This window comes from Bubalus kerabau, chromosome 4 (assembly GCF_029407905.1).
Source record: "Bubalus kerabau isolate K-KA32 ecotype Philippines breed swamp buffalo chromosome 4, PCC_UOA_SB_1v2, whole genome shotgun sequence".
Lineage (NCBI taxonomy): Eukaryota > Metazoa > Chordata > Mammalia > Artiodactyla > Bovidae > Bubalus > Bubalus kerabau.
In genome coordinates, this window is record NC_073627.1 from 18973262 (window position 1) to 18991931 (window position 18670).

The 18670-nt window shown below is 43.8% G+C and overlaps 2 protein-coding genes across 4 annotated transcripts in view; both read left to right on the forward strand.

The window, feature by feature from the left end:
- The window catches only part of LYZL6 (lysozyme like 6), a 30237-nt gene extending 24299 nt beyond the window's left edge, over positions 1-5938 (forward strand). Inside the window, exons 2-5 of the mRNA XM_055579873.1 lie at positions 1848-2081; positions 3030-3188; positions 4108-4186; positions 5790-5938. Of these exons, the coding sequence (XP_055435848.1) occupies positions 1943-2081; positions 3030-3188; positions 4108-4186; positions 5790-5859 (447 nt within the window). The 5' untranslated portion in view covers positions 1848-1942 and the 3' untranslated portion in view covers positions 5860-5938. The remainder of the gene's footprint in view (positions 1-1847; positions 2082-3029; positions 3189-4107; positions 4187-5789) is intronic.
- A 1542-nt stretch (positions 5939-7480) lies between these two features.
- Positions 7481-18536, forward strand: RDM1 (RAD52 motif containing 1). 3 transcript variants are annotated; one of them, XM_055575637.1, is made up of 7 exons: positions 7481-7645; positions 8030-8209; positions 10898-11020; positions 11391-11562; positions 12455-12553; positions 15324-15409; positions 17059-17261. In XM_055575637.1, the coding sequence occupies exons 1-7, from the start codon at positions 7550-7552 to the stop codon at positions 17065-17067; spliced, it is 765 nt and encodes a 254-aa protein (XP_055431612.1). In that variant the 5' UTR covers positions 7481-7549; the 3' UTR covers positions 17068-17261. The 3 variants fall into 3 exon arrangements, with proteins under 3 accessions (XP_055431612.1, XP_055431613.1, XP_055431611.1); XM_055575636.1 differs by lacking the exon at positions 17059-17261 and adding an exon at positions 18137-18536 and having other exon boundaries at positions 7482-7645; XM_055575638.1 differs by lacking the exons at positions 15324-15409; positions 17059-17261 and adding an exon at positions 18137-18536.
- Positions 18537-18670: the final 134 nt, after the last annotated feature.

Below are 18670 nucleotides of genomic sequence, written 5' to 3' on the forward strand. Positions count from 1 at the left end.
ATTTGTCTATCTATTACTGTTATGAACTCATGGATTCCTATCTCACTCAATGGGTTATCATCATTTGATAGAGTGAAAGTTATCACAGATAATAATTATCATTTATTTTGATGGCCAAATTGTTCTAGATTATCATGGAAACCGTTATTCATTGGTTTCACAGATATGATACCAAAGCACATGCAACAAAAGAAAAAAATACATAAATCAGTCTTCATCAAAATTTAAGACTTTTGTGTTTCCAAGAAACACTGTCAAGAGAGTGAAAAGTGACCCATAGAATGTGAGGAAATATTTGCAAATTACATATCTGATAAGGTTCAGAATATATAAAGAACACTTACAACTCAATAATGAAAAGACAAAAAACCCAACTGAAAAAGTAGGCAAAGGATATGAAAAGACATTTTGCCAAAGTCATACAAATGGCCAATGAGCATGGGAAAAGACAATCAACATTATTAGCCATCAAGCAAATGCAAATCAAAACCACAATGTGATACCACTTCACACCCATTAGGATAGCTTTGCTCAAAAAGACAGTTAATAACTGTATTGGTGAGGATGTGGAGAAGTTGGAATCTTCATACATGGTTAATTGGAATGTAAATTGGTACAGCCACTTTGGAAGTTTAGCAATTCCTCAAAAGTTTACACTTTAAGTCACCATGTGACCCACTGTTTGGTATATATCCATAGGAATGTAAATATTTGTCCACACAAAAACTTGTACATGAATGTTCACAGGACCGTTATTCCTAACAACTGAAAAATAGAAACAACTCAAATGTCCACAAACTGATGTATACATAAACAAATTGTGATATATCCATACAATGTAATATTATTCAGCCATGGTTTAGTCACTCAGTCATGCCCAACTCTTGTGACCCCCATGGACTGACGGTAGCCCTGCCAGGCTCCTCCATCCACAGGATTCTCCAGGCAAGAATACTGGAGCGGGCTGCCATTTCCTTCTCCAGGGTATTCAGCCATGAAAAAGGAATAAATACTGGTACATGCTATGACATGGATGAACCTTGAAAATATTATGTTAAGTGAAAGATGTCAAATTCAAAAGACCAGATATTGTATGACTTCATGTATATGAAATGCTCAGAACAGGCAAATCTATAGAAATAAAAAGATTGCATGCATGCATGCTAAGTCACTTCAGTTGTGTCCCACTCTTTGAGACCCTCTGGACTGTAGCCCATCAGGCTCCTCTGTCCATGGGAGTCTCCAGGCAAAGAGTACTGGAGTGCGTTGCCATGCCCTCCTCCAGGGGATCTTCCCCACCCAGGGATCGAACTTGCATCTTTTATGTCTCCTGCATTGGCAGGCAGGTTCTTTACCACTAGCTCCACCTGGGAAGCCCAGAAAGTAGGTTAGTGGTTGCCAGAGTCTGGCGAGAAGTGGAACAGGGAGTCACAACTAATGGATATGAGGTTTCTTTTTGGGTCGATGAAAACAGTATAAAGTTGACTGTGGTGATGGTCACACAGAACTGCATTCTGAAAGTGATTTTCTGCGACCTGAAAGTGATGGAATTACACACTTTAACGGAATTAAGTGTACAGTGTATGAATTATATATTGTCAATTATATCTCAGTAAAGTTGTTACCTCAAAAATGTTATTCCAGATTTGGCTAGTGGGTACCCCTTTAGGCCAGCTCACATGTCTATTTGACATGCCCCAGCTCTGTTAATTTTAAATTGGGAATAAAAAACCAAACAGGAGACCAAAAAAAAAAAAAAAGTATTTATAGAATAATACATGAAAGGAAAGAGAAATAGCCAGGAGGGGAGCAGTGAGTGAGTGAGGACATTTGGCTGCCCTCTCCAGATTCCCCGGGAGAAGACCAGCAGGCAGTCTGAGAGATTCCAGGACCCGCAGGCCCTCCACCGCTCACCCTCCACCGTGCCTCCTCCCCTCCAAGGATGACAAGCCCACTGCTCATCTCGTTGGCCAGCTGCCTCGTTGCTGTGAACCAAGCCAGCCTCATTGGCCGCTGTGACTTGGCCAAGGTGCTGCACCAGGAGGACTTGGATGGGTTTGAGGGCTACTCCCTGACTGACTGTGAGTGACATTTTCTCACTCCCTCCTCCTTCCTCCTCCCACGGTTGTGCCCTCAGTGGCCATCTTTCTTTCTTCTCTTATTTGTTTTTTCAAAGTCAAGTGAACAAAGCAGCCCTTTCCAAGAAGTCTTTCCCAACATTCCATATTTGTTCAACCATTATTAACTGAGCACTTACTATGTCCCAGGAATGATTTTAGGTGCTGGGGATGCAGACTTCAACATAGCTCCTTTTCTTACAGTATTCACATCCTAGGGGAAGAGGCAGCAAGAAACATACACACAGATACATGAAGTGCTTCCTGGTGGTGATAATGCTATGCAGAAGAATAAGTCGGGGAGCGGGGGGGTGATGGGTGACACTGTTGTAGAAGGGGAAGTCAAGGAAGGCCTCTCTGAGGAGGTGACTTTGAGAAGTGCTGAATAGAAAAAAGGATCCAGTCCCCCAAACGTCTGGAGGAAGAGCATTCCAGGCAGAGCGAACAGCCTGTGCAAAGGCTCTATCCCACTCCTCAATAGAGATAGCTCCTTTTGGCCCAGAATTTGTGCATATCTGCCTTACAACACTCTCTCCTTTTATTTTGCCTTGTGGGTTTTTTAGGTCCATAGTTTCATTCTTACTCTATAGGCTCCTTGAAGGCAGTATCTGCATTTGACCCAGCTAAATGTCCCTCTCTGAGCTTTGCACAGTTTCTGGCACACAGCAGGTGATCATTAAGTGCAGAAAGGATGGATGGACAGATGGATGCATGAGTGGTTGTACTGATGGGTGGCTGGCTGAACGGACTGAAAAATGAGAGGAGAAGCTGATGGATGTTTCTGGCCTGCCAGCCCCATCTAGCCTCTCAGTCCTTGCTCCTTTCTTCCGATTCCTCATCCCTTTCTCCTCCATCTTCCTTCTCCCTCAGCTTGGCCACCCCCTCTGAAAACCCTCTTCTCCCTGTTCTAAGGGCTGTGCCTGGCTTTCGTAGAGAGTGATTTCAACATAACAAAGGTAAATGAAAACACAGATGGCAGCTTTGACTATGGCATCTTCCAGATCAACAGCCACTACTGGTGCAACGATTACCAGAGTCACACGGAAAACAATTGCCAAGTGGACTGTCAAGGTCTGGCAAGGGCCCCAGGGTGGGAGAGGTGAGAGAGATGACCAGGCTCTACTCACGGGACTTCCCTTCCCATGCACAGCCTAGGAATGCCCCCAGAGGGATGGCTTAAAGAATCAGGGAATTCCTTTACTGAGCAGGGGGTTAGACTGTGTTCCTGGATGCCCACAGGAGGTTCTGCAGGGTGCTCTCAGGATGCAGAAAGGCTCTGCACAGTCAGTAGAGCAGAGCAGTGCAGCAGCCAACATTTATTGAGTGTATTGCATACTCAGTACTTTGCACACATGGCTCATTTTACCCAACTTGCTATGTGATAGAGACTAATATGATCCCCACTTTACAGATGAGCAAACTGAGGCTCATAGAACCAGTGCCAAATGCCACACTAATGGTCCTGAAGGCTCAGCTCTTGCCAGCAAATAATGCTGTCTTTGGCTAATGGTCTGACCGAAGGTCAAGTGCAAAGTCCCCACCTCAGGGCTAGTCTAGAAGATTCCACAGGTCCATGACTCTGTGATGAGGAGGAGACCTCATCTCCTCCTTTGAACTCTGATGAATGGCCCTCGGCTCTTCACCTGAAGAGCCTCGCTCCCTAGGCAGGAGTTCACTTTGGTCTCTGCAGCCTGTTTTTGGCTTTTTCTTTCCCTAGAAACCTCCACACTTGGGGTGAACCACCATCCACTAGAGAGTATGGCAGTGACAGACCCAAATCTCTGTCCTCCTGACCCTCCTGCCCCTACTCCTCCGCCACCCCCAACCTCCACCAGCCATTGTATGGATATCCAGATGGGCCTCTGAGAGGGAGGCCATGCCTCGACTGGAAGTTCTCAGCCTCTGGGTGGGAGGTGCATCGCAGGGAGAGCCAGTCTTTGGGACTGTCCCTGGCACTTTCATGGGTATTCTCTTTCTCCTTTTCTTTCAGAACTGCTGAGCCCCAATCTTCTCGCAATTATCAACTGTGCAAAAAAGATTGTGTCTGGAGCGGGGGGCATGAAGAACTGGTGAGGAGGTCACTTTGGGACGAAGTTAGTGGGCAGAACCTTAAGAAAGATGTGGTGACAGAGAAAGGGACAGTAGGTCAGGACTTCCTCTACAGTCTAGAAAAGTGGGGGCTGCAGCAGGAACTCTGTCTTAGTAGCAGCTGGGATCTATCTAGCTCTTTCTCTGATGCTATATTCAGCAAAACTCTTTTGGTTGCAGTAACAGAATGACTTTAGCTAGCCGGGAGTAGGGTGTGTGCGTGGGGAGGGGTGGATTTATGCTGAGAGGACAAGGTGTCTTGCTGGGCCCACACGAGGGATGCAGTTAGGCCTCAGGAAAGGGATGGAAGCAGGGCTGGGGACTTTCCCTGGCAGGTTTCTGCTTTTCTCGGTGCCTTGGCCTCACTACTCCCTCTGCAGACCAGCTTTCTCTAATCTACAGTCTACCAGACGGACTATGTCTGCCCTGAATCTATGGGCTAATGTCCTAAATGACCATAGAGACCCGTGAGGCTCAGTCCTAATCCAGACAGAGGGTCTGTTAGGTTCAACTTGGACCTATTGACCCACCTCCATTCAGCTGTAGGGATGGAAGCAATTAAGCAACATAAACATGGCTGCCATGGGACCCTCTCTCCATAACTGGCAGCAACATTTCTATAAAAAAGAGAGTTGTTCATCAGCTGGATGACTGTTGCAGATCCAGCTTAACTATGGTGGATGTTGAGTTGATTATTTAACATTTCTAAGCCTCAAACTGGATATTTAAACAATGTAAATGGCTGCCTCTACCGGAAACTGAAAACAGGAGTTAAGTGCCTTGCATGCTCCAAAGTGAAGTGAAGTGTTAGTCATGTCCAACTCTTTGCAACCCCACACACTGTAGCCCGCCAGGCTGCTCTGTCCATGGAATTCTCCAAGCAAGAATACTAGAGTGGTTTGCCATTCGCTTCTCCAGGAGATCCTCCCTACCCAGGGATTGAACCTGGGTCTCCTGCATTGCAGGCGGATTCCTTATCATCTGAGCCACCAGGGAAGCCTGAATGCTCCAAAAACAGCATGCAAAATAAGGGGCACTGGGGCTTCCCTCGTGATCCAGTGGCTAAGACTCCACACTCCCAAAGCAGGGGGCCCAGGTTCAATCCCTTGTCAGGGAACTATATCCCACATGTCACAACTAAGACCCGGCAGAGCCAAATAAATAATTTTTTTTAATGAATGCACATAGCAACTTTATCAAAAGAAGAGAGAGAGAGGGAGGAGGGGGCATTGATGACTGTTAGGGCTGACCCTTTCTGAAGGGAAAGTCAATAGTTGCACCTGGGATTTTTTTTTTTTTTTTTTTTTAGTAACTCTCAGCCCTGCAAAAAAGTGCTCTCCCCCTTCAGAAGGAGTTGAGGATTTGAAAATGTGGAAGTATACTAAGTAGGGGGAAAGAGCAAACACTATGGATGACAGAAATTAAAGGAAGAATCAGAGGGGCCACAGGAGGACCCAGTAGAGAGCTGGGAATGAAGGGGTTTCTGGGCGTTGCTCTGTATGGAAAACTCACGTAACGCTGGGTCAGGTATTAAGAAGCAGCTGCTAAGTAGAGAGCAAGAACCACTCTTCTTTCTCTTCATAGGGTAAAATGGAGGTTGCACTGTGCTGGCCGGCCCCTCTCCTACTGGATGACAGGCTGTCACCTGGCATGAGGCAGGGAGCAGGCCTGTGGTGGAGTCATTCCAGAACTCCTCTCCTCACTCTTCAATTCTTCTTCCTCTTGCCTCCACTTCATGTTATTTTCTTCCCTTCCTATTTACAAATAAAACTGACCAGAGCCCCAGGAATAAATGGTTTTCTAGGGCTTCCTCCTTGTTCCCATCCAGGCCCAGGTCCCTGGTTCCTGACTGTCATTTGCAAACCAAGAAGACCACGATGAAAGAAGCTTCTCTATTTTTTTGGAATTATTAAACCATTCCTTGTGCAAAGAATGTGTTAATTTATTCATGATTAATTCCACCTATATTTGAGTACCTAATAGATTATGAGTGTGTGCTAGGTACAAGAAGAAGGATGATAAATGGTAACTGTTCATGTGGTGTTCATAATCCAGCTGGAGAATCAGAGACATCTGTGAACAATGGATACAATGAATAAATGGACACATACAATGAATGCAAGAATAATGAAATAGATAATAAAATCTGTAGTTACTGGTTTGAAACAATATCAAGATCCAAGTTATTCCTCTAAGGTCAACTATTTTTGAAGTAAAAGAGCTCAGAAGTAGGTAATGAGTGAGGCTAAAGTTCTGATATATTGAAGTGGAGAAAGTCGTGGTAGGCATACAGAAATATGGCAGGTGATTTGGGGGTACTTTAGGAAAATGGGCTAGAAACCAGCTTTTTAAGGATTTCAAACTAGACTGTTGATGGCTTTAGTAAGTTATACCTTGATTTGCATATTTTAAAACTCATGAAAACAAACACTCTTAAGTCCAAGTGTTGCATCTTTGGTGGTCATTTCCCAGAGTCAGGACATCTAAAATTTTAAAGTTCAGTGGGTATTTACTGCTGCTGCTGCTAAGTCGCTCCAGTCGTGTCCGACTCTGTGCGACCCCAGAGACGGCAGCCCACCAGGCTCCCCCGTCCCTGGGATTCTCCAGGCAAGAACACTGGAATGGGTTGCCATTTCCTTCTCCAATGTATGAAAGTGAAAAGTGAAAATGAAGCTGCTCACTCGTGTTCGACTCTTAGCGACCCCATGGACTGCAGCCCACCAGGCTCCTCCGTCTATGGGATTTTCCAGGCAAGAGTACTGGAGTGGGGTGCCATTGCTATTCTGGGCTTCCCTGGTGGCTCAGACGGTAAAGAGTCTGTCTACAATGCAGGAGACCCGGGTTCGATCTCTGGGTTGGGAAGATCCCCTGGAGAAGGAAATGGCAGCCCACTCCAGTATTCCTGCCTGGAAAATCCCATGGACGGCGGAACCTCGTAGGCTACTGTCCATGGGGTCGCAAAGAGTCGGATACGACTGAGCGACTTCACTTTCACTTTCACTTAGTACTCTAGTCTTCCCTGGGAGTCTGAAGATGAAGCCAGCTGCTATAAAGTCCGCACCATTCGATCCAGTAAACTAACGCTTTGGACTCGATCCACAAAATACTCGTGTAGACTCACTAAACTCCAACGTCTCCCCGGCGACTGAGCTGCGGAAGGGGAACTGGAGGCGGAGACCCGCCAGGAGTGGGCGGGGCGAAGGAGAGGTCCGAGCACCGTCCTCGTCTCACTACCCCATAGCTGGCCCCGCCCCCTCACGCGCTCTTTTTAAAAAAGCGCGGGCGCGCCGTGCGCAGGCGCAGTGCGGCTTGCTCGCGAGCCGCGCACGCGCGGTGACGGTAGGATGGCGGAGTTGGTACCTTTTGCGGTTCCCACAGGGAGTGACAAAACCTTGATTGTGTGGGAACTGAGCTCTGGACCCACGGCCGAGGCCTTACAAGTGAGCCAGGCCGGGGTGGAGGGAGGGATGGAGAAAGTCGCCTCGCGTCCTAGTAATTGGGAGCCCCGGGGGCGCTGCTTCAGTACCTAGCCCGCCTGTGGTCTTTGCTGAGAGGAATCTTAGCTCTAGAGCCGACTGGAGCAGTCAACTCGTCCTTACAGATTTTTGAGAGAGAGCTCCCAGCAGGCCTCACACTGCCTCCTAATGCTTCTCGAAGCTTAGCAGTTCAGAGGGAAACTTGTTTGTGAAATGAGAAGTGTTTGGAGTTGGAGGCTCACCACCGTCGCCTGTGGCGAAGGGCTGGGGGGAATATAAGGGAATGGGCAATTTTGTTTCCTGGGCTTGAAATTTCCTGCTCTTACTTAGCGTGGGACCACCCTACAGCATTCTCTGTTCACAGTCTTCTCCCAGTTCGGCCTTCTGTATTCGGTCCGAGTCTTCCCAAACGCAGCAGTGGCCGGTCCTGGATTTTATGCCGTCATCAAGTTTTATTCAGCGAGGGATGCTCACAGAGCCCAAAAGGCATGCAACCAGAAGCAGCTTTTCCAGAAATCTCCAGTGAAGGTGGGTCCAAATGTGGAATTCCTCGCTCCGCTGGGATGAAGTGCTGAATTTAAAACGAATAGGCCAACGTTTGTAAAGCACTCTGGTTTACAGAATGCTTTGAGATGCATTGCTCCACTTACCGCCCCCCCACAGCTCCCCATTTCTTCCCCTCACCCCCATTTCTTTTCTCTTCTTTTTTAAAGAAACTCGAACTCAGGATGGTTAACTGACTTACTTAAGGTTCATGACAATAAATATGGAAACTAGAGGTCAAACCCAAACTTACTGATGTTAAACCCCATGTCATTTCATGCTGCCCCTTAATTTAAGAAATCTTCACAAGAGTTCTTTATAGTTTTATATGAATTTTAAATATGTGAGCTTGACAAAGTCTTTAGTCAGTTGTAACATAAAGGATGCTTTATCATCATCATCATCATTCTCAAACTGCCTATTCAGAACTCCCTTCAGTTTCCAGAAAATGGTTAAAATATTCTTTAGTGCATGATTATTCTAATAATATGGCTCCATAGTAACATGCCAGCCAGTTTTACTTCCCCAGAGCCCCAGAATGAAAATTTCATTATATCCTTCCACTCAGCCACCATTCTTTTTCCAAGGATTTTTTCAATTCCTCTGAATAAGTGAGTAAGGCTTAGATTTCCCAAGCCTTTCACTTTATAACTGTATGTCTCCTCTGGTTGGCTGCTGCTTCTTTTTAAAAATATTTATTTATTTATTTGGCTGGGTCGAGTCTTAGTTGTGGCGCCGGGGTGTGTGGGATCTTAATTCCCTGACAAAGGATTGAACCCACGTCCCCTGCTTTGCACAGTGGAGTCTTAACCACTGGATCACCAGGGAAGACCCTGTGGTTGGTTTTTTGATCTGGCTACTTCCCACTGACCTTGCTGCCTATTCTTACCCATATTTCTTTCCTCACTGGTTTAACCTTGATTGAATCTGAGAACTCTTCTCAGACGTGACTCTAGGTACAGTACTTCCCACTTTTGTACCCTGTTTCATACCCTCTTCAATCTGGGCTCTCCTCGCTATGATTGAAATGATTTCCTGTCAGACATTCTTTAATTTGGAGACTATGATCTGCCTGCTACTAGGTGTGACCATTTCATGTACCCACTTAGATATTACTGGAAAGATTATGAAACAATTACTTGGTATCAGTTGTGAGTAATGAGCTCTTTTTCTTATATTGACCATTAAGACCATTCCGTAAGCTTAGGTTTTGAGATTTGCACACCATAAAATCCATCACTGATAGAGAAATGAAGAAAATATTCTATAAGTCACTATACAGTTGAGAGGAAAGGGCATTCATATTAGATTTCTTTATGTAATGCAGAACCTTGAGTTTTTACCCCCCTCCCAGTTGTTTCCTAGTTTAATTATATGTTGTTTGCCAGTGAGAACTGTGGCAAAGTTATCCCAGATGTAGACTGTCTCTACTATGCTCAGAGCTCTTCTGAGGCTTCCTTATTGTCCAGGATAGCTGAATTATGACTCACCATACAGGGCCTAGCCTCCCTCAAGACACTTAACATTTAACAATTAGTCTTCATTTCTCCTTCCCAGCAGGCAGCTTCAGTTGGAGAAAGTAATTTCATTTTCTTATTTACTCATTCTTTCATTCGTTCACTGAGTCAACAGACCCTCAGCCCTCTATTATATGCCAAGAATTATGCTTGTTCCTGGTAACAAGATATGGTTCCTTCCAGCACTTAAGAAGTTCATAAACTAGTGATAGAGGAAGATCCACAAACAGAGCAATAAAGAATTAATAATGCTTTGACTTTATTTGAATTTTTATTAATATATTTATATACTACACCCTGTTTAAAATGGAAATAGACATTTAACAAAGTGCTAGTGATGTAAAAAATCCACAGTAATGTGATACTGTGTAAGTTATTTGGAGAGTTAATGCTGGAAATATTTATACTCTCAAAGAAGCTTGTTAATGTAGATGAATCTCTAATTCTTTTGGTTACTTATAAAATTTATAGAGGTATGTGTATTCCCTCTTCTAACAGGGGTTAGTAACTTGAGGAGGGGGTGCTACAGATTAAGGTCCTACTTCAGTGGCAGGTCCACCTTGTCTCCCCTTCAGGTCATATTCTCAAGCAGGATAAGATAGGGATAAGATGACTAAAAGTTTTCTTCCTTTGCTTACCCACAGCCCTATAATAGGCTTCTACTGGGCTTCCTTGGTTGCTTTCATCATCACTTTCACCACCAGAGGTCAGGGAAACCTTCCGATGAATCAGGGGTTCTGGAAATGATGCAGAAAAGTACTGACTTATTAAAAATAATAAAGAACACTTATTTAGGGCTCATTGTGAACTCATTGCTTAAAATGTCATATATAGTCTTTACAACCACTCTGAAATTGGTTGGGGTTTTCCCAGGTGGCTCAGTGATAAAGAATCTGGCTGTAATTCAGGAGACGAGGGTTAACTCCCTGGGTGGGAAGATCCCCCAGAGGAGGAAATGGCAACCCACTCCAGTATTCTTGCCTGGAAAATCCTATGGACAGAGGAACCTGGAAGGCTATAGTCTATGGGGTCACAAGAGTTGGACACAACTCAGCAACTAAACAACACAAGAACGTGAAACTGGTATTGACAAACAGGCATATTCAAAATAAATCTATGTCAGAATGTGATATTTTTAGGGTTCTTATGTCTTTAGATTCGTCTTGGCACCCAACATAAGGTGGTTCAACACAACGCCCTTGCCCTAAACAGCTCCAGATGCCAAGAATTGGCAAATTACTACTTTGGTTTCAATGGATGGTCAAAAAGGATCATCAAGGTAAGCTCTAGATTTTCTTTGACCAACCAGGCCCCTTTCAACATTGAACTCCTAGACTTTAGAAAGAAAACTAGAACTGGGCTACAGGGAGGAAATGGGAAAGACTTCCCTGTGGAAGTGTCTGAGCATGGACATGCTACCTAGAATTCGTGATCATCTCAGTGACTTAAATGGCAGTGTCCATAATTTTCTCCAGTATTTGTGTGATGTATAATAAAAAATAGTTCTCTGTACCTAGTAATTCATTTGCAAATCTCACTTGATTTTGAAGCTATATGACACCTCAACTATTAACTGGGATTGATGGGAGTTTTTTAGTTTTCAAAACAGAATATTTTGAAGTATAATCTTTAATTCAAAATCCTAACAGCTTCAGGATCTTTCTGACCTTGAAGAAGAAAGGGAAAATGAAGATATTGTGGCACCTCTTCAGAGGCAAAGCCTGAAGTTCTTCTGTGCTTTAGAGGTGGTGTTGCCATCCTACGAGTGGAGAAGTCCAGGAGTTGGCATGGCTGAGGAACCTTTGGATAACTTGGAAGAAGGTCTGTTTTCCTTTCTTTCTGAAACTCGCCTTTTCAGATACATCATCACCTTTGCCAAGCAGCTGAAGTCCTGGGCAGAGTTTCTCTCCTTTGCCACATAGGTTTTTAACTTAGGCAATACCTGACAGGACCTTAAACTTTAGAGTTTTAGAACTGACTGCCTGCCAAGGAGGAGGGAAAATTAAGGTGTTTTTTTTTTTTTTTTTCCCATTTTTGGTTAATTGTTTGCTGCTAAAATAGTCCTTCAAATACAGATCTCTTGTGGCCTTCAGTTATCCCAACAAAATCATTGTCTAACAGTTATCCCAACAAAATCATTGTCTAAAGATTTAAATAAACTCTTGTGTAAAGGTTCAGTCCTTTGCCTCCTATGGAAGGGCTTGAGTGGAGAAAGTCAAATGTAGATACCTGGAAAGGGGATTCCCATTGGTATGGATTCCCATAGCACTTGGGCTTCAGTCAGAAGCAGGGCTGTTAGCAAAGGGAGCGGAGGAGGCCCCACCATCCACCTAAGAGTGATGCCTGGGGAGAGGCCAGAGCATCTGTCTCACTGTGTGAATCCAGCCCTCTCAATGCAGGAGTCTGCAGGAGCGTGGCTGTAGCTTGTCCATGTGGAATCTGTGAGAAATGAGAGATTGTGTCATGTTCTTGGTTTGCATCTCCCATCCAGTATTTCAGGAACTTCAAGAATAGATGTGAGCAGGGAAAACGTGCCCTGCCGGAATATAACTGCATCATAGTCATTCAACCATACCCTAGTGTTGTGTTCACCCTTAATCACTAAGATAATGATCTAAGAATCACAGGTGCATTTTTAAATTTTTAAACATATAACCTAGAAATTAGTTATCCAGATAAGCATTTTAAATTCATTTGTTTTGGTTGGATTTAGGGCCATTATCACTCCTTATGAAAAGGAAGAAAACTCAGAAGCTTGCTATTCAGAAGGCTATGACGGATGCATTCCAGAAACTGCAGATTGTGGTTTTAGGTAAGACTTTTTTTGATTCTCCTTAAAGTACTTCAGTTTCAATGAGTAATTAAACTTATTTGAAAAGTTAATTGGATGAAAATAATGGTTATCTAAAACATGACATAGGGATTTCCCTGGTGGTCTAGTGGCTAAGACTCTGTGCTCCCAATACAGGGGGCCTGGGTTTGATCCCTCATCAGTTGAGTAGCATGTGGCTCCCACATGCCACAACTAAAGATTCTGCATGTCACAGCTAAGACCTGGCACAGCCAAGTAAATAGGTAAATAAAAAGTAAAAAAAAGAATGTTTACAAATAAATAAAACACTACATATTCTTTCATTTACCAAATGCTTTCACAACAACAGTCTCAAATTTGTTCTTTGTGGCGTTTATGAGAAAAATGACACAAATATTATTGTCCCCACTGTTTAGATGTAGACTGACTTGCCTCAGTTCGTATAGAAAGTGTTTGATCCGGTTCTTGTTTCTTGATTGCTGACGTATCATACAGAATAGTATAGTGACTATAAGCCTCGGACACCTGTGTTTGAGTCCTGACTTTGTCTCTTAGATTTTTGTTGTTGTTGCAATTTTAGGTTTTCTAGCCAGAGAGATTTGAAGGTATTAAATATCTCTAAGCTGCAATTGCTTTATCTATAAGTAGGGTTAGTATTTCAGCTTACCTTGTGGGGGATATTGTAAGAGTAAATAAGATGATGAATGTAAAAGTCTTAGAACCATGCTTGGAACATAGTAAACACAAAATATTTTGACTATTGTTATTATCGTTATTTTATTGAAGAGTTGATTAGATTATATTTTTGGAATCAGTTTCAGTTTTCATTTCTGATATATTGGGTGAATACGATTCTTATATATACATTTTTGTGAGCCTTGAGTGTGATCATACTATTGAATAGATTGATTATGTACCCTATTGAGTTATATAGGGTGAGAATGTCACAGGCTGTGCCCAAAGGGAAGTTCATGGTTGGTATATCCCTGGAACAGAATTGCTCCCCTGTTTCACAGCCCTGCAGGCTTAGGGACTGAAAAATGCTAGCTAAGTTGTCAGAGACCTTATTTGCTTATCAGAGTTGGCCTTGGACTGGTGTCAGCCTTCCAGCCTGGGCAGTCGTTCCAGTGAAGTTTGATTTCCCTGGTCACCAGGCAGAATCTCCATCTGTCAATTCCAGTAACAACCTTTGAGAACCAAACTGTCTAGGTTGTTTGCCTATCCCTAATATGCAAATGCAGTTGGCTCCATTGCTCAGGGGTTAGAGTTAGAACTGGACATGGAACAACAGACTGGTTCCAAATAGGAAAAGGAGTACGTCAAGGCTATATATTGTCACCCTGCTTATTTAACTTATATGCAGAGTACATCATGAGAAATGCTGGGCTGGAAGAAGCTCAAGCTGGAATCAAGATTGCCGGGAGAAATATCAATAACCTCAGATATGCAGATGACACCACCCTTATGGCAGAAAGTGAAGAGGAACTCAAAAGCCTCTTGATGAAAGTAAAAGAGGAGAGTGAAAAAGTTGGCTTAAAGCTCAACATTCAGAAAACTAAGATCATGGCATCTGGTCCCATCACTTCATGGGAAATAGATGGGGAAACAGTGTCAGATTTTATTTTTGGGGGCTCCAAAATCACTGCAGATGGTGATTGCAGCCATGAAATTACAAGACACTTACTCCTTGGAAGGAAAACTATGACCAGCCTAGATAGCATATTCAAAAGCAGAGACATTACTTTGCCAACAAAGGTTCGTCTAGTCAAGGCTATGGTTTTTCCTGTGGTCATGTATGGATGTGAGAGTTGGACTGTGAAGAAAGCTGAGCACCGAAGAATTGATGCTTTTGAACTGTGGTGTTGGAGAAGACTCTTGAGAGTCCCTTGGACTGCAAGGAGATCCAACCAGTCCATTCTAAAGGAGATCAGTCCTGGGTGTTCTTTGGAAGGAATGATGCTAAAGCTGAAACTCCAGTACTTTGGCCACCTGATGCGAAGAGTTGACTCATTGGAAAAGACTCTGATGCTGGGAGGGATTGGGGGCAGGAGGAGAAGGGGACAACAGAGGATGAGATGGCTGGATGGCATCACCGACTCAATGGACGTGAGTTTGAGTGAACTCTGGGAGTTGGTGATGGACAGGGAGGCCTGGTGTGCTGCGGTTCATGGGGTCGCAAAGAGTCGGACATGACTGAGTGACTGAACTGAACTGAACTGAATATGCAAATGGTGTTCCTTATACGCACTCAGAATTCCTTAAACTGAAAAGCCTGGTGGCTGTAGTTTGCCTTGAGGGAAGCTTTGTAGTCCAAAAGGTACATAGGCCAGTAAAATTCTCTCCAAAGCTTTGTTCATTGTATCTGGTAGAATTTTGGTCCCAAGTAGTAGACACTTGCCTCGATTCTAATATGACGTTTCCTGTATAGTCCAGTGGTATCTATCCCCGGTTTGAACTCACTTTGACCCCTCCTTAATGCCTTCCTATTTAATCATATTGTGATTGAACAGTTTTGTTTCCACAGCTTTTACTGCATCATTCCTTAGTTCTTATTTCTAAGATCATAAAGGTTTTTGAACCAAAATTGATACTTCTCTTACATATTTTTTCACAAATAGTAATGATATGTGTCGGATGAGGGAACTGCTAGGAAAATGCTCGTTTTCTGCTTTTAGAAATAAAAAGAATGTCTAATTATTGGATGCTACCATTGTGCACAGGAAGTTTTGGAACAAAATTTCTGAAGTGATATTTGTTAACTCTATTTCAGAAAGTGGTAAAATAGCTGTGGCGTATAGATCCTGTGAAGAGGTCACAGATGCTAGAACCGAAGAGGAACTACAGGATTTAATTCAAGTATGTGGAGAGAAAGACTGAAGGGATTCAAAGCCAGGGTAGCCATAATTCAAAACAACCAGAAGATTCTTGGCATGTCCGCTCAGCTCCATCATCTTTAGGGAAATGAGAAACTCTGAAACTGCTTTTGAGGCAGGAAGTTTCTAGGAATTTTCCTGATGTCTGAGCCTTCTCTCTGACCCCTTATTTGAAATTTGGAGAGCAGGGTTGAGGACCATGAGGTACTTGTACAGTTGTGGACACAGGAGAAGACACAGGCCTCTTAGAACTCCCCTCAAACAGAATTGTGGGCATTTGGGAACAAAGTAATTATGGCTTTAATTTGTTGTGATTATGCTACAGTGTGTGAAAACTGTATTAATGCCTTTCAAATAAGGTTTTACCCAGATCTCATATGTATTTTGTGTGAAATATTTTGCTGAAGGACCTTTCTGTAAACCATAAATCAGGGATTAAGTTGTCAAAGTAATTTCTAAAAGAAAACATTAATGTACTGCATATAGGATTTAAAAAAAAAGAGCAAAAAAATGTGTTTCATGTCATTGAGAACTTAATTTGGGGCTAGATTTCTGATTATTTAACCCACCCCAATGTTGCAAAGTTTGTTTTGAAGAGAAGAAAGTAGAGAAAGAAAAGGTGGTTATATCCTGAAAAACAGAAATTTTGAAAGTTTTTTCTTCACAAAATAATTATTTTAATTCAATTTAAATCAAATAAGTCAGGGAAACTTCAAACGTATCCAAGTCTGGGCTTTTAGAAGGCTAACTTCCTATGAAATGAGAGAGGAAAGGATTCGGTATTGATGCTAAAGATTTTGGAAACCTGATTATAAAAACAAATCCGTTCCCAAATGAGGCCAATCTTCGAATCAGTTCCATTTAAAAAGCATTAGGTTGGACAGTGGGAATAAGATGAAGCTCTGCCGGGAGCCAGCACGGGAGTTCCCACCTGTGACAAAGGTCATGCGGAGAGGCCTGATATGCAAAGGCGAGTCAGGGCTCAAGGGGCCCCCCTGGACCTGCCCGAGCATCTACCCCAAAACCAAAATGTGTCTGTTTTACTATTTCACGACTTTCACCAACTCTTCTGACATTAACGGGGGGCTATCCCCGACCACCTTTCTCTGTAAGAAAATCAACTTAAAACTCTAGTTAATAAGTCTCCTGGGCATAATAGGAGTGTTTCAATTCAAACCCCTCTGATGACTTTCTAGCTTGCCTGACAGGTTTGTTTGGACTCTTGCAGCTACGCATGTGATTGTTCACAGCCTCCCAACCACGAGAGGCACAGGAAGCTTAAGATATTCTAACAATGCAGAGCTTCTCAGAGAGTTAAAATTGTTAGAATAGAACTAGTAGAGGATTTCTTTGTTGCGCTAATGCTTGCTGCCAAGTTTCCATATCCCTTACCTACTGTGTCCCTGGGAGTGTATTGATTAATATAGTTGGTATATAGAAATGTGAGTAGTAGCTTTAATGTTTGTAACCTTGGACCCTTGAGTTAGTTCTTTTCTTGTTATAGCCCACCACACTTTTGCCCTATAGGAATGCAACTTTATCTAATGCTTTCAGAGGGTGGCGCCTGACTTAGAATAATCACCTTTAGAGAAAAATAAGTTTTCTGAAGAAAGGGTCATAAAATGTTAACAGGTCTCCTGACCAGAAGATGATGTAAAGCGCCTAAAAGCTTTTGCACATGATAAGTTTGCAGAAAGAAAGCCTGGCTTCGATAAGGATCAAGGACTGCTGACCTTGCATGACTCTACCCACCCCCACCCCCACATTATCCTCTATGCACAACTTAAGGTATAAAAACTACTTTGGAAAATAAAGTGTGGGCCTTGCTCACCAAAGCTTGGTCTCCCCATGTCGTTCTTTCTCTTTCCTTTTCCTTTTCAGGCTGATTCCCTAGAGTGCAGGGGCCCTCTGCGTTCACTTTCCTGCCTGGGCTTCTAAGACCCACTCAAGAAGGTGCCTAAGGTGGGGCACCTTCAGCTATTCGAGAGGGCGCCTGCGGCCTACGTGAACAGAGCAAGTCCCATGCTGGGGCTTTATTGGCTTTCTGCGTAAACCAAGAAATATCAGCCTCTTTTCTCTCCTCTATTTTCTTAACTGAAAAATTCTTTCCTTATCTCTTTCTTTATTTCTCTCAGTCGCCGATGCCGTCCTCCTGAGGGAACCCCTGGATCCAACCGGGACTGAACCCCGGTAAAGCTCCTTTTCTTTTGGAGTTTAAATGTTAGAGGTCTTGCCAAACAAAAAGGACTACATTATTTAAAAGGACTGTGAAGAAAGTAAACTGCATGCTTAGTTACAGTATTTCAAGAAAATTACTAAAACATGCTGACTTTTAACATATTCAAATAGTGTTTTGTCCAGGTGTGTACACAGAGCAGGACTCTATAAAGTGACACTGCAATTTTTTTTAGATTAATGGCTGTGTTGAAACGAGGTGGGATGGGGCAAGTTTTCCCATGGTAATGTAAAAGGCCATTCACTTGGTTAGACATTCTTTCCCAGAATGACTTGCTCACTTGCCCAAAGCCTCTCCTACAGAAATTTCGAAGTCATCACTGATTTGGTGGTAACCCTTAACAGCAGAGTGGTAAATTAATGACCAGACTTGGGTACTGAAAGTTTAGAGGAAAGAGCAACATTTTTGAATAACTTAAAAATTGTAAGGTGTGTTCCCCTCCCGCCAGCCTAACTAGCCCTGCTCATTTTGCAGGTCAGCTGCTTTTCCTGGAAGCCGTGTGGCCAAGGGGAGGAAGAATGCCTCTCAGACTTCAGCTTTGAGGAGCAAGAGTTCACAGTGCCAGAACTGGACTAGCACTTCTGAATTTCTCGGAATGCTTGGCCTCTGGGGCTTCCTTGGGAAGCTCTGCATCCCCTTCCACTCCTCCCCAACCCCTGGGCTGTCAGCGTCCAGGGCCATTTAGATCTGCAGCCCAAATCCTGCCTGGTTGCGCAGAGCCAGGGAGGGGCTGGGGTAGGCTGGGGAGAGGGCCCGGCCGGAGGTCACTGTGCGAGAGGAAGGACGGTTTGGTTTGCGCCCTGGTGACTCTGGGAAAAAGGCGCTCTCAGATGGCGCAGATTGGTTCGAACCTAATAAAGGTGTCGTAACTAAAGGTGTCGTAAATAAAGGGCTGGACGCGGGGTGGGGGAGGGGCGCGCGGTTGCTAACGGTGCGCGCTCGTTGCGGGCTCACATAACGGTTCGGCTCCCGCTCAGGGGCGGCGCCGGCGCCCCACTGGCCTGGGTC

Coding starts and splice junctions, on each gene's coding strand:
- RDM1 (XM_055575636.1), top strand. CDS start 7,550: ATGGCGGAGTTGGTACCTTTTGCGGTTCCCACAGGGAGTGACAAAACC. Junction 7,646..8,029: donor CCACGGCCGAGGCCTTACAA/GTGAGCCAGGCC, acceptor ACCACCCTACAG/CATTCTCTGTTCACAGTCTT. Junction 8,210..10,897: donor TCCAGAAATCTCCAGTGAAG/GTGGGTCCAAAT, acceptor TTATGTCTTTAG/ATTCGTCTTGGCACCCAACA.